At 40.8% G+C, this 15,880-nt stretch overlaps 1 protein-coding gene across 1 annotated transcript in view; it reads right to left on the reverse strand.

Moving 5' to 3' along the window:
• vsnl1a (visinin-like 1a) overlaps positions 1-15,836 on the reverse strand; it is a 52,609-nt gene extending 36,773 nt beyond the window's left edge. Inside the window, exons 1-2 of the mRNA XM_047387799.1 lie at positions 15,604-15,836; positions 2,662-2,828 (exon numbers count right to left, since the gene is read on the reverse strand). Coding sequence (XP_047243755.1) covers positions 2,662-2,823 — 162 coding nt within the window. The 5' untranslated portion in view covers positions 2,824-2,828; positions 15,604-15,836. The remainder of the gene's footprint in view (positions 1-2,661; positions 2,829-15,603) is intronic.
• Between the last annotated feature and the right edge of the window lie 44 nt (positions 15,837-15,880).

A 15,880-nucleotide genomic window follows, 5' to 3' on the forward strand; every position in this document is an offset into this window, starting at 1 on the left:
AGTTCAATGCTGCTTTTTTGTGAAACTCCCAAACACAAAGTTCCTGTCATTCAACTGTGAGGAAGGAGAGAAATAAGAAAAGAAGGGAGACAGACAAGGGAAGGAGACAGACTGGTTTAATTTTAGGTGGAGGTGTAGGAACCAAGAGATTACATTTTAAATATTATTTATATTGAAAAGGTGCATTAGCAAGATGTGTAACATTTAAAGCTATTAAATAATGCTCGTTTGACCGTATGACTTAGAGGAGCACACAGTCAAGGGGTGAAGGAGACGGACAGGAGGTCAGTGATGACATCTGTTATAGAGGAGACCAGTGATGACATCAGGTAGGAATGCTTAAACTAGTGAGGCCACAATAACCTAGATGCCCAGTATGGTTTTGATTTCTGCTGACCACCTATTCACTGTGTCCTTTCAGGCAAATTAGAGTAGACAGACACGGCAGGTCAATCACTGCAGAGGAGAATGTGGAACAAAGAGGTGCAGATGATGATGAAGAGGGAGAGGAACAGAGAGGTACAGAGGAGAGGGCTGGGGCCAGGCCTTACTCAGAAGATCTCACCTAAATAGCCTTCACCACACAAAATGGGAGACTAATTGAGGCAGTACATGGTTGAGAGTGGCCCACAGAAATGTTCTGATGAACATTTTTAAGAAATCCTAAAAATTGAAATTTTCCGGGTATCCTTGAGCTCACGGCATGGTATGATGTCACACTGGCAAAGCATCTTAGAAAGGCTGCCTCAAAAAAAAAAAAAAAAAACACCAGATATTTGTCTTGGGCCACTCAAAATGAATTTTTAGATTTAATATCTGAATGAGCTTTAGGTAAAATTTTTGCTCAGATCAAAGCATCCAAGTACTTGCAGTGGAATTGGACTGCACACCCAATAATTCAAAGTAAGGGCAGGCCTCAGTTATCATATGGGCCTCACAGGGGTGCTGGATTGTCTGGGGTTGGAGTTGGCTAATTGTAAGGGGCAAAGTTACGACAATGACTCTAATATGAGGGGAATAAACAAGGATGTCCAAGCTTTAATACAACAGAGGTGTCCAGAGACTCTGTTCATCTCCTGCTGCAGCCACAGCCTGAAGCTTGTGGAGTTCCTTGTGTGCATCTTAGTTTGGTATGACTTATTGTCAAAGATCAACTTTGCAAGTAAGGAACTCTCTCAATGGACACAGCCATGAGATTAATCGATTCTCTGAAAGAGTTTTTGCTTATGTATAGATAACAGGGCTTTCAGAAGTCTCTTGACATTGCATGCAGGATAGCCATTGAAATGGATGCTTCTCCAGAAATCAAAGAGAGACATTTTAGGAAGCAAAAGAGGTGAGATGACAATTCCAGCACTGGTTGTCATGAAAAGGAACTTCAGTGCTTTCAATCTCATTGATGACACAGTCCTCCAAGAGCTGTCTGACAGGTTTTGCAATCTTTAGTTTGTGTCGGAGAAATTTAAATTCATCCCTAAAATGGAGCAGATGACAAAAGTTGAGCTAGAGGAATCAGTTACCACATATGCCCTGACTACCAATGACGTTTTCAGAGATATTCAAGAAATACAACCAGCAAGATGTCTACTGAACGGTTACAAGGCTGTTGAGTTAAATTTCCTCATACAGGGGGATCTTCATTTGGTGATCCCAAATTTGACAGTAGTCTTCACAGTATTCCTGACCATGCATATCACGGTTGCTTCTGCTGAGAGATCCTTTAATAAACTGAAACTTATCAAAACATACTTTCATATGAGTAATGGGCAATGAATGCTTGACCCAGTTAGCAGTGATCTCTTATGAAAACAGTGTGGCACGGTCTATTTAATTCGATGCCATTCTTGACAAACGAGCGGGTGCAAATGCCCGACATAAAAATTTAGTGTTATCATTCTTACTTTGAGTACAAGCTGTTGTTCAGATGTCATAACTTCCTATTTCCACTATAGATAATGTATTGAGCCCTAGTTGCCGCTGCCGTTATTACATTATTATACATTATTTTTTGTTTATGATTGAGTTCATCACCAGCTGTAATATGTAACATAAAATAAAAGTCTGTAATAAAAGTCTGGCACTTTCTAGGTCCATGAATAAATTAGACTAATACATGTAAACTCTATAAAAAAACATTCTTCCTGCATTGCTAAACTGGGATCAGGACTCTCACTCAGTGTATGCTGAGTTCAGACAAGTTGTGCTCAGAGTTCCCAGCTCCAACGAGCTGTGTTCTCTCTTTCTTTCCCATTTTTCCTTTCCTTGTCTTAATACAAGCCATCTCAGTTGTCCCACTCCAGCTGCTGGCAATCTTCTCGCTATAAAGACCAGTCTGCAACCCCAAGCCTTTCAGTTCAATACACTCTAATCTACTGCTTTTTATCCGCGCTAGAATGGCCTCGGCATGCACTTATCTCTGACGCTCAAACCAGTTTGAGGTTCCTTGAACAACTCTTTGTCTTGACCAGGATTCCTGTCAAATCTGATCTCTCCTCTTCACAAGCTTCAATAAATCTTTGCCCAACTTGCTTTTCTGCCGCAGGGTTTGAAATTGCAACATATATTTGACACTTTTGTGTCGAGCAAACAAAAAAAGTTGACAAAGCGGGTGTGATCGATCGAGTGGAGTGTAAGCGGGAGAGCGAGCGAGTGGAGCCGCACCTTGACATAGAGCTGCTGGAACTCATCCAGGTTTAGTCGGCCGGTGGGGCAGTCCTTCAGGAATCCCTTGTACCACTGCTTCAGCTCATGCTCGTTGAACTCTGTGTTCTTCACCAGGTCCTCCATCACTTCAGGGGTCAGCTTGCTGTTCTGTTTCCCCATTTTTCCTACAAAACAAAAAGGGGAGGCCCCAGGAGAAAAACACACACACACACACACACACACACACACACACACATAGTGTTGAGGTTAGGCATAATTCAAATGTTGCAAAAAACAAAGAGCTACCTGTCCACACTGCTGTACAGGGTTTTTGGGAGAGTGACTCATCAAGGCTGCAACCAGAGATTTTGAGAGAGCGCTAAACAAATGAACTGTGTTATGAGGCCCTGGCAGAATGTCACACATTGTAAATGAGGTCTTCCTGGCTAATAGCATTCAGTTCATTAGGAACTTTCTGGTTCTGTCTTTGAGCAGCTGTTTGTCCTAATTTGTTTGTTTTTGGTTTCATTTTTATACTTAATTTGAAATTGTTCTAACCAGAGCTTTGGCATTATATTCACAGCCCCTTGCAATAATATTCGAACCCCTTGAACACATTTTGATACATTACAACCACAAACTTCAGTGTGCTTTTTTTAGATTGTATATGACAGACAAACAAAAATGTAGCGTAACATAATTGTCCATTTGAAGGAAAATGATATGGTTCGCATACTTTCTTACAAATAAAAATCAGTGGTATGCATTTAATATTCAGTCCCTTGTGACATAAGGCCAATACATACTCCACAAGATCAGGGCAATTTGTTCTCAAGGTGTTGAGGTTGGCTCTGACTATTCATGCTTGATGTGAAACTCAGCTGCAAAAGTCCTAGAAAGTTTGCCCACTGTAGTTAATGTCACACTCGCAACAGACAGCACAACAATACAGTGGTGAGGGGGTGGTTTTCAGATTGATGAAGGAGGAGGAGGAGAGGAAAATGTTTGAAGTGGAAGAGGAAGAAGATTCCTTGTTTGCGATTGCTGAAGAAAACAAGTGAACGCAGGTGGTATGTTCACCCGCTCAATACAACCAGAGTTGAACAAGGCGAATGCAGCGTCGTTTTTTTATATTCCAGGATGTCGGTCAGTCGTTTTGACGACCTAGTTCGTCAGATTATTCCATACATCTGGCATGCACCCACACACAGCATGCCAATCTCTGTCCAAGAGAGATTAGAGGTCACACTTTGAATTTTGGCATTGGGACCCTCTAGCTACAAAATGGGAATAACAACTGTGTGTTCAGATGTTTACAGAGTGACCAAGGCGATCTGGCTGGCCTTGAAGGATGACTTTGTGGATTACCCATCACCAGACCAAATGGTTGACATTGCCCGGGACTTTTGGAGATTGTGGAACTTTCCGAATTGTGTTGGGGCTCTTGATAGAAAACACGTCAAAATCTAAGCTCCACCAAGAGCAGGAAGTTACTATTTTAATTACAAAGGTCAGCACACTATTGTATTGATGGCTGTGTGTGATGCATAATATAGGTTCACGATGGTTGACGTTGGACCCTATGTGAAAGAGAGCGATGCTGGAGTGTTTTAGCAGAGCTCCTTTGGGTCTGCGCTCAAGAGTGGGAAACTTCCTTTGCCACCACCAACATCTCCTTGGTACAACTATTAGGACCCTGCACGTCTTTGTTGGAGATGCTGCATTTCCGCTGCATGCCAACCTGACAGCCCTGTTTAGGTATTTTGCCAATAATGAAATGTAACAATGTACAGAGAAAAATTATTTACATTTATTTCAAATTTTCTGTAATCCATAAATAATAGTTTATGCTAATGTAAAATTAATTCACTGCCAAAAATGCTGCTTTGAAAAAATACTGCTTTATGCTGCCATGTATACTTCAAAATAGACTCCTCTAAAGTCTGACCTGTGACAGGTATACATAGCAGCATAAAGCAGTAATGATTCAAAACAGTATTTTTGGCTATAAACAAATTTTACATTTATTTCGACAACCATGGACTAGTCTAATGTTATATTTTTGCCCAAATTTTATTTTCTATAGTTGCATTGATGGACTAAATTCATGATTTATAAACTCATAAACCCATCACAGCATGTGTGGGCTTTTAGATCTGCTATTTTCATTATTCACCTTTTCATATTTAGTCTGTTGCTCAGTAAGTAGCCAGTAATTTAGTAATGGAATAATTGTTTACTGGAGTATATGGACTGTAAAACTTACCATTTTGCTGAAAGAACAGTGCAGAACAGTAAACAAGCCAAAACTGTCCAATATATAAATATATACATTTATTTTAAGATGAAAAACCTTTGTCTGTAAATATGCTCCATCCAGATGTTCTACCTTCACCTGGGTCATATTCTGTAAAAATTCTCCTGATGAGCTTGTTTTGCTATCCAACAATTAATAAATAATAAGAAAGAATGTTAAACTTATTAACATTTCACCGTAGTAGAAGATAATTCATCTATATTTCTACATTGCTGATGGCCAACGGGGCAGCTTTCTGCTCTGTCTCATGCATCAAGTTTTTTAGCTCCCATTTAAAATCAGACAGCAATTTTGGTGTCAGTTTCCGCATTAAATTGAGCTGCTGCACTTTCTCTTCTTGGACCTTGCAGCTGGACCAGCATTAGAAGTTGGAGATGGAGAAATGCTTAACGTTTTGGTGGAAAGTAGGTCTGACGCTAGAGGTGTTTGTGGTTGTAGTGTAGGTGTGGTTAGCTTTGCAACATCTGACTAAGACTCAAGTACTTAGCTCCCAAGGTCTGCCATGCTGATGGTGTGGCACTGGGAACTGACGCTTGCATGGGATGCAGTCTGGGTCACAGGGGCAGGTGGAAGTCCTTCCTAAGGGTCTCAATCAATTTCCTCAAAAGTAAAATTATGTAAAAATAATATAATCCAAAACCCAAACAAAACTAATTTGAACATATAAAAACCATAGATTCTCAGTGTGCTTCAACTGATAATAAATAACATCTTGTAGACCACATCAGGCTCAGTGATCCAGCCTTTCTAGTGGCAAGTACTTTGAAATTACATAAATGAATAAATACCAACTGCAGTGTTGCAGATACTTTTTATATTACCATTCTACTAAATGCCTGGAGGCCTTTGAAATACACCTGAGGTGGGTCTAGCATTACATTCATTTAAATGGATCTTTTTAGGTTATCAAGCAATGCTTAATGAATTGAAATGTTTTAAAAACGTTTTTACTGCTCTCCATCATTCACTCTCTGATGGATTAGTTCGTGTACCTTAACTTTTTGTTTCATTTTGTCAAACAGACATGTTGGTGTGATCATCAAGCCACTGCAGGAAGGCGTAGATTGCGGGGACTGATTTCTCTCTGCCAGGGTCGCCACTCTTCTTCATGTTCAACCGACGTCTTGGGCTTTTAAAATTTATCATGACGGTATCTCCATCTTTTCTGACAGACCGTCTCCTCTGTACCCAACACTTGTGCTACCTCTTTCCATGAATTATTTGCAATTTGTGTGTCTTTATATGTCTTAGAAGATGCATGGTACAAATTTAAATATTTTCTCACTGCCTCGGCAATCCGATCCTGATAGCTATCCATTACGGTAAAGTTATTTTGTTTAACTGTACGGATTTCCGCTCCCAAAAAAAAGGGGAATGACATTTCCACATTTCCAATTTAACCACACCCATCCATCTTGATCAATCACACAACAGTTGTCGGACACCAGCCCAGATGATGTGTCAAGAACAAGCAGCAAGAACTCCCGAAGGCCAGCTGCGAGAATAAAATGACGTCATCTTGTTCCCGCAGCTGTGGAAGCAAGAACTCATTTCTCTGTTCTTGCGTATTTATTGGCCTTTTTACTTTGGAGAAGCACATTTAGCTGCAATTACAGCTGCAAGTCATTTGGTGTCTTTAACATATGTACCTGACTTTTGTGAAGTGCCTTGAGACGACATGTGTTGTGAATTGGCGCTATATAAATAAACTGAATTGAATTGAACATATTTAACATATTATGTCTTTTAACAGCTTCACACATCTGGAGATGGATACTTCTGCCCATTCCTCGTTACAAGGTCAGTTAGATTGTACAGAAAGAGTCTGTAAACAGAAATGTTTAACTCTTGCAACAGATTCTCAAGTAGATTTTGGTCCCGACTTTGACTGGGCCATTCTAAAACATGAATGTGCTTTGATCTAGACCATTCCATTGTAGCTCTAGCTGTATGTTTACTGTGAGGTTTTCTTCTATGATTTCTTTGTATTTAGCTCCATCCTTCTTCCCATCAACTCCAATCAGCTTCTGAGTCACTGCTGAAAAAAAGCATCCCCACAGCATGACACTGCCACTATTATGTATCACTATGGAGATGGTGTGTTCAGGGTGATGTGCAGTGGTAGGTTTTCTTTAGGTGTAGGCCATAAAGTTAAATTTCGGTCTCATCACACCAGAGCACCTTCTTCCAGATGTATACTGTGTCCCTTACACGGTGTCAGTTAAACAGCAAAAGGGATTCTTATGGCTTTCATTAAACAATTTATTTATTTTATGTTACTCCTCCATTAGGGTAAGTTTGTGGCGTGCATGGCTATTAGTAATTGCATTGATCGTGCACACTCCTCCATTGGCCTTTTGGCTGCTTCTCTGATCCATTGTCTTCTTGCCTAGTCTGTCAGCTTAGGTGGAATGCCATGTTTTGGTAGGTCTCATACTCCACATTCAGATGATGGATTAATCAAATCTGTGAGATGTTCAAACTTCTGGAGTTTGGTTTACAATCAAACCCTGCTCTAATCTTCTCCACAACTTTCTCCTTGATCTGTCAGATGTGTTTCTTGGTCTGCTGTTTGTTCTCTAATGTTCTCTAACAAACCTCTGAGGCCTTCACAGAACAGGGGCATTTATAAAGAGATTAAACTACACACAGGTGGGCTACCGTTCCTAATTATGTGACTTTTAATTGGTTGCACAGGATATTTTTTAGGGGGATCATTGTAAAGGGGGCTAAATACAAATGCACGTGACACGTTTCAGATTTCTATATGTAAAAAAGGTTGAATGACTTACCAATTATGCACTACTTTATGTTGGCCCATCACATTAAATTCCAATAAATATATTAAGTGTTTGGTAGCAAAGCGACAAGTAATGTACAAAATACTTTTATAAACCATGACATGACTAGTTTTAATTTCTCAGTTTTGCCTTAGGCAAGTTACAGCACAAATTTTCCTGTGTGAATAGGACCCATTCAAAGGGAGTAATAACAACCTTTTGAAGTAGTGTGCCCACTGTGAAGTTGTACAAAACCTCAAGTATTTTTCGGTTTATATTCCTTTAATTCCCTCTTCCGCTGCTCGATTGCACGCAGCTGCCTCTGTCCCAATATGCCTAGTGCTCATGCTGCCACTTTTTGACCTTCATTAGTTCATTAACCAACCCCTGATTATCATAAATTTGCAAAATGAGGTTAGAGTTTTGGAACATCCCTGCTCTAACTCTCAGCTGAGATGCTCCTTTAGACCTCTTCAGCGTGAAAAGACCAACATTAAATGTGTGGTGCCAGTTGCTTTCAGTATGCATACTGATAAACAGGTGCACTCATCAAGCATTGGGGCCAAAAGGTTTCACCTTATTTCCTCCCTTATTACCTTTCACCTTTCCTCTGATGTGCATATTCAAGAAAAAATCAACATACTACCTGATTATGTGCTAAATTCCAGGTGTGCCCAGGCTGGAAAAAGGTGGAATGCTCCCTCTCTGTGAGAGAGAGTCTTTGTCTCAAGAGCTAGAGTTCAAGGTTGTTGGTCTTTTTTCCATGAGTGACGGCAGGATGGAGCATGACATAGATAGAAGGGTTGGGGCTTCACCAGTATTAATACTTGTATAAAAAAAGGCATCCATCCCATCCATGCATTTGCTTTACCTGTTTATCCTTGGATCACTTTTGGTGATAAAATTTGGATAATGACAAAAAGACCAAGATTTTGTATACTAAGGCTGGAGTTTTAATCTGTAGAGGACCGGGCTTTAGCGAAAGAAGTCAGTTGAGGAAGTTAGGTTGCCTGATTAGGACCCCTTACTGGAGATGTGCAGGCTTTCTACGTTGCAACACTGACCTTTGATTATAAGGTATGGATCATGCGCTAAGAAAGAGATCCCAGATAAAAGCCTAACTTCCTCCATATTATGGCTGGACTCTCCCTACATGATAATTTCAGAAGCTCCATGATACAGGGGGAGCTTGAAATAAAACGCATGTTTCTCCTTGCTGTAAGAATTCAGTTGAGGCAGTTCTGGCATCTGGGCAGGCTGTTTCCTGGATAGCTGCTGTTAGAGGTTTTCTAGGTATATCCCGATGGAAGGAGAATGTGGGAAGGCCGAAAGCTCACTTGAGATAATATACATCTCCTCTGTCCTCTGAATAGCTCTGGATCTCCCAGAACAGAGAATGTTACTTAAGTAAGGGATGTATTAAACACTTATTACATCCTCACATCAGAGTAAGACAATGAATAAATAGAGGCATTATTTTATGGTTTATTGTGACTTATACAAAATAACAAATTGTTTCAATCAATGTGAACAATGACTTTTTTTTAAATAAACTATACCTGCAGCCCCTTTAGAGATGCTACAACAGCTCACTCAGAAGTTGGCTGCCAAACAGCAAACCTGTTACTGTGAGATATTAATCATTTCACTCCGCCACTTTCAAGGTATCCAGGATCTCTTATTGATCACAAGCTGACTCTGCTTCTCCTACATCACTTGGAAATGCTTTCCGGCTGACTTTTACATCCTGCTTGTCAATTTGTCATACACATGGCTGACAACGTCCAAGTGCTAATCCAAACGCCGCACACCCCACCCCTTTCACAGGTACGGTAAATGGAGGCATGAAATATAACTCTGGTCAAGAAATAAAGTCGGCAGCTTTTCGGGGACAATATATCTCAGAAGCCTCATAAAATTCATATGAATCAGGGGCTTTCAGAAAGACCAATCCACTCATTTTATAGACGATAGTACCAGGTGGGTAACATGTTTAGAGCTATAACTAATGTCACAGCTATCATATATCTCAGTAAGAACTTAGAAGGAAATATTTAGCCTTTGTCTATATATTCTGTTAGAGATCTAGAAACTAACCAACTGATAAGACATTTTTAAGTAACATGTAGTCCACACTGATGTCCCAAAAGGAATTAAATCAACATTTGTGAGTAAATTATTGTTTTAGGGTTAGAATTAGGCTGTAATGGATGGATGGATGGATGGATAATGCACAGATGGATGGATAGAAATCCAACTTCAAAGTACTTCAGTTGAGTTGAAAGTGACCCACGTTCACAGAGAGACTTAAGAATAATTATGTATCAAGTTGAGAAATAATTTATCAAGCCCCATCCATCTACCCATGCATTTGTACATCCATCCTTTGTTGCCTGCAGTATAAATGTGCAATGCTGAAGATAAATTTACATATTACAAATTAATTTGCTGGACGTACAATATGAAATAGAATTGTTATTTAGAAAATGGAAAACATTTAATTAAATTTCACCAGTCAGACGACCTGAGATTTTATAATGAGAAAAACATACCTCTAAGGGGGTGAGAGGATTGGGTCGGAAGTGAAAGCATAAAAAGCACAAAATAGGTGCAGCTGATGTTTAGTGAAAAATGTCACTCCTGCAAATCTAGTTTATTGGGAGTAAATATGATTCTGAATCTGTTACATTTACAGTGAAACCAACTTAAATTTAATTTGATTTTCTTTTAAACAGAACTACAAATATCCTTTTTTTGGAATTCCAAACTGGCATTTATCAAATCCAGTTCACTTTACATAAGCCACTTTTTCCACTGCGGGTCATCTGGTGCATATGGAGGTATCTCAGTCTGTGTATGCTGGTATTTCCTTCGGCAAGACTTGACCTTTTTGAAGAAGACCTTTACGTGGGAATGCAATACTCTGTCTGGCAGTTAAAGCACGGGTTACGCAAGAAAAACACACAAAAGTGCCCAGATTCAAAGAGGAGAAAAAAAAAAAACGCACCTCTAAAAAGAAAGCTTTTTAGTGGTGCGAAAGAAGTTTTGTGTTTGTTTTTTAACCCCTGAGCATCTTAAGTGCATTCAGTTGGTAATAAAAAGGCAGAGGAAGTGGTTCGACTTTCTCATTAATACCTGACCTTGCGATCCATTAGCTGTGGTTCCTGTGTGAAAATCACCTAAACTGGAGCTTGGGGGCTGTGTAAGCAACAAATTCATTCATTTAGTGACCTATTTTTATTTTGATGGCAAATTATTTTGGTCGATTCTTAAATGTCCGCATGAAGGCATAAAAGGCAAACCAGTTTACAGACATGGACACATGTCTTGTTGTTTCCCCAGGTTAAAAAAAATAGATGCCTGAACATCATTGAAAAATTCAAACATTAATTTAAATACATTCCCTCAGTGGGGTAAAAAACATGTTAGGAAATTATAATCATTGAGGACATGGGAAAAGACACGCAGCAATGTCCTAAGGTCAGCAACTGATCCGGGATGGACCAATAGCCTCTACCTCTACTCCACTCACTGCCCCATGTCTTTTAATATGTAATTAGAAACCATAACTTTTCAGCCTTAGAACACTCATTAAATCTCAGTTTGTGCAAAGCCTTATACAATTTAAAAATTTACATGGACTCCATTGGTCCAAACAAAAACTTCACAGGGTATATTCCTTAATAGACCCTTCATGTGACCGCTGTGGGCTGGTCATCAGCATCTTTAGGGCATATGTTCTGGACCTGTTCTAGGCTGACCAATTATTGAAATACCATACTTTGACCGGGGTATTGGGCAGACCAGTCCAGTTAGACCCATTATTGTCTGTACTAGGAATTATTCAAGCAAGTAAAATACCGTGCAGAACAGAGCAATGTGTGATTTATTTTGTTTGCTTTGTTGCTCGAAGGTTCATTCTGCTAAACTGGAAAAAAATGCCTCCATCACACTCACAACTTAACCATGAAATTTTAAAACATTTAGAAGTGAAAAAGATAAGGTTCTCTCTAAAAAATCAGGAAGATCTGTTTAACCAGGTTTGGAAGCCCTTTATTGATTATATTAAGACCAGAACCTGATCACTGTCAGATGCGTACATCAATACCTTGTGCAGAATGCATGGCACCGTGCGATTCTTTAAATACAAGAACATTTCAAATAAAAATCTAGTGGATTTTACCAGTTTCTCAGTTGCAAAACCTAAATTCTTTAAAGGACCTGTGGGGTGAGCGGAAAAAAGGGAGGCATAAAATAGGACAAAGGAAGAAGGAGAAGCTTCTGACCAATAGAGTACCAGTGGAAGATGACCACAACTACTGGCTGATTATTGGTATATCAGTTAAACATGGGAATAATGCAAAACAGCATAAATAATGTTTCCACATTTCTAACATAAACATTCTTTACTATTATCATTTTATTATGAATCTTAAGATATCACACCTACCGTAGTGAGGGCCCAACCACAACTTTAGTAATCACTGATCTAGAGAGATTCTGCATAGAGGATGCTGCTGTTGGCAGGAGGGGGTTGCAGAAACTATTAGTAACAATTGTGGGTCTATGTTCTGACCCTCACCAATGTTCATCAGATATGGATCATGACTAAAATAAATTGATCCCAGATACAAGTGGCTGAAATGTGGATTCAGCCTCTTTGGAGGTTCTCCGGGCATGAGCCACTTGGAGAAGACCCACCAGAGGGACCATATAAGGGAACACCGTGGGATCCCCCAGAATGAGCTAGAATGTGCTGTCAGGGAGAGGGATGTCTGGGGTTCCCTCTTGGACCTGTTACCTCCACGATCCAAACTCGGATAAGCAGAAGAAAATGGATGGATGGATGGATGGATGGATGATGAATGGATGGATGGATATACTGGAGTAGGGGAGGTTAAGGAAATTTACACACCTTTACAAGTGGTGCCAACAGATTTGTCCACATCCGTATCTCCTAACCATTTGAACTGCACTAATGTCAGTGTAGATTATCAGAGCTAAACCACATTGAGTGGAAACTGAAAAACTGGCCTTGGTCTTTATTTGCTGGTCCTAAGCAAACGTCAGTCCTGTAGGGAATGTGACGACTCAATGCTCTCTGACAGGAAGGTGCAAAACCCTACTGTGTTACAAGATGGGCCCGGGATGAAAAAGCAGCTGCTGCGGGATGTGTGCATGTGTCCTGAGAGAGATGCAAAGGAATGACGTAGTTCAGCCTTGCCGTTATGACTCTGTGCATTTGTTTCTACACCTGTGCATAAAGGCTCTTCCCTAAACCAACTGCCAGTAGAAACATTTGCATCTTCTTTTAAGGCTTTGCAAGCACAGCGATCAGATATGGCGAACCTCTAGCAGAACTACGGCATTTTTAGTTGGAGATTTAGACTTCTGATGTGGTGCCATGTGGCATCACGTTCACAATGTCCTCTGAAGAGCTCACGCTGCATCGTAATGCGAGTGATACTCAACACGCTGTTTCTTGTCACTCACTCAACAAACAAGCAGCAGAGACGATTTCACATCTGTGCTGCATCAGCGTGCAAAGGACCCAGCATACCATATTCCATGCTGCCGAGGTGCTACAAGCAATTAGTTTCACTCCTTGAAGAAAACTTCATCTTGGGAAGTTTGACTTAAATTAGCCTTACATACAGTATTTTTTTTTAACCTTTTTTCAGTGAAAAAGTTCTGTGATAAAGTATTCATACCATTACAATGAAACACAGGAATTAGCATATGATAACTCGTGAGGAGCTGCAGAGATCTACAGCTCTGGTGAGAGAATCTGTTTACTATTAGCTGTCCGCTTGACAATTGTGGCTTTTATCGAAGAGTGGCAAGAAGAAAGTTGTTGTTTGCAGTCTGCCACAAGCCATGCAGAAGTGCTCTGATCAGGGATGTTTTGCTTCTGCAAGGCCAAAGAAGCGGGGCAGAGTTGAATGAAAGATGGATGGGGCTAAATACAGGCCATCCTGGAACAAAACCTGTTACAGGCTACAAAAACATATGCAACTAGGGCAGTCCATCCAGCAGGAAAATGACCTAAAGCAAGGGATGGAATGGTTTGGATCACATGTTAGAATGGCTCAGTCAAAGTCCAGACTCAAATCCAAATGAGAACCTGTGGTGACAATTATATGCTACTTTGTGATGGTCTGTTGCATTAAGTTCAAAGGATACGAATACTTTTGGAAAACACGGAAACATTTTAATCAGCACAACAAAGGAAACTTTAAAACATCACCTACATCCACTTTTTTTACTCATAAAGCTAACTGAAGCATCCTTCACACTGATGATATTCATCTTCCACAGGGCTGCTTGTCATTCCCACTTGGTACCTCAGGTCACTTATATTCTTCCAAGCTTCCTACGACCCCTGTCACTTGCCCATCTGCCTTGTTGCCGCCCACCACCACCCTTGTGATGCAATCAACCAGCACTGGGATGAAAATGGCCTGTAAATGTTATATGACTGAACTTTCTGGGCTCTGCATGCAAATGTGATGATGAGTAAATTCCTTTCACATTCCCCAGCGCTCTCTGATGCATTCTCACTATGGGTGTGCGCAGCGGAATAAAGAGTGATGCTAAAGTAATCGGGGGGAGGGGGTGGGGATGTGATCTGAGACAAATGCAGAGGCATGACGCTCCTGTTGAATAACAGAGAACACACCCTGGCCTGGGTGCTTGTTTTCTCAATCCATGCGTTGAGATGTTCTGCGCCACTTACTCACAAGTGCCACAGAAGAGACGAAGGAAACAAAAAAATAACACAGAGACAGCTGGTGCACCATTGGCAAATGCCAGTGGGCTTGCTTTAGGACGAGACGCCGGTATTGGGCCAGGCTTGGACAAGAAGCACTGGGTCACTTTGCAGAGCCTTGCAGTTGCCAATCCCATCACACCACACTGACTCTAAACCTGAGTCATTGGTGATTTAGGTCTTTTGGTTCTTTTGAGACCTGGTTGGAGGGAAAACAGATGGGACGCATCAGGCGACAGGTGCAAGACTGACACCGACATATATGCAGCGTAAAGAGGGGATTTTACAGCCAACAGAGCAGCCGGGCAGTGGGCCATTACATAACACCACCCCTTTTTCCATCATTTGCCAACAGGGGCTGACCTTGAGAGGAGGGAGAGGAGTGTTGGTGAAGAGAGAGGCAACATCAGATGTTAATGCAGCAGTCTAAGATTTAAGTTCAGACAAATTTCATAGGTTTGTGTAAAATCCTGCAGGCCTTGTCTGGAAATTTAGCTCTCCACTGAAGATGGGTTAAGGAGACAACCCATATCCTATGCCCCTCTTTCCCTCTAACACACACCCACACACTCCCACACACACTATTGCAACATCACTGACAAGCCAGCTCCACAACCATATATCACACCCCATTCATTGCCATGTCACGTCAAGCCACCCCACGCAAGTGACAATTATAACCGAGAGAATCCACACATTTATAGCTATCAGGGAGGCTGTATAAAGCAGCAGGCACCTCTATGCTTATTACCTGTTCCCTTTGGATGATGATTCAAAAGCCCTGCTGTGTGCGTGGGCAGCAAGAGCAAAGCAAATAGGACAGGTCTTGCTTGTCTGATGTGTGTATGAAAAATATCATCGGGATTTAATCCCACAGGTAAAATATGGCGGTTTCATTGATGAACGTGGATGCGTCGTTATTTGCAATTTGCGTTTCGTTAATATGTGCTCAATAAATCAGTGAATCACTCAGGAAATTGAAAAGGATGACGCATCGCGTTGCATCATGCGAGCACACATGCAGCACTCAGAGAATAATGTGAGGAGAAACAACATGAAATCTGCATACATACACGAAGCGATCGTGTCCTTACCTTAAAAGGGTGTGAAGAAGTCAACAAGAGAAGTCCGGTGGTCTGACGTCTGGAGTGGTCTCAAAAACCCTCCGAGGACAGAAAAAAAGAAACAAAACAAGCACCTCAGTCGTATGAAATGCTCTGTCCGCGAAACAAGAAGCTTGTAGCTTTGATCTCTTTTTCTTGTTTTCTAATGTTGCTCTTTATTGTATTGTTTGGAAGAGAGTCAGAAAGTAATGGGTGCAGATCCGCAGAAAGATGCTGCTGAACACGAAGTGCTGCTGCTGCTGCACAG

Source organism: Girardinichthys multiradiatus, chromosome 15 (genome assembly GCF_021462225.1).
Source record: "Girardinichthys multiradiatus isolate DD_20200921_A chromosome 15, DD_fGirMul_XY1, whole genome shotgun sequence".
Lineage (NCBI taxonomy): Eukaryota > Metazoa > Chordata > Actinopteri > Cyprinodontiformes > Goodeidae > Girardinichthys > Girardinichthys multiradiatus.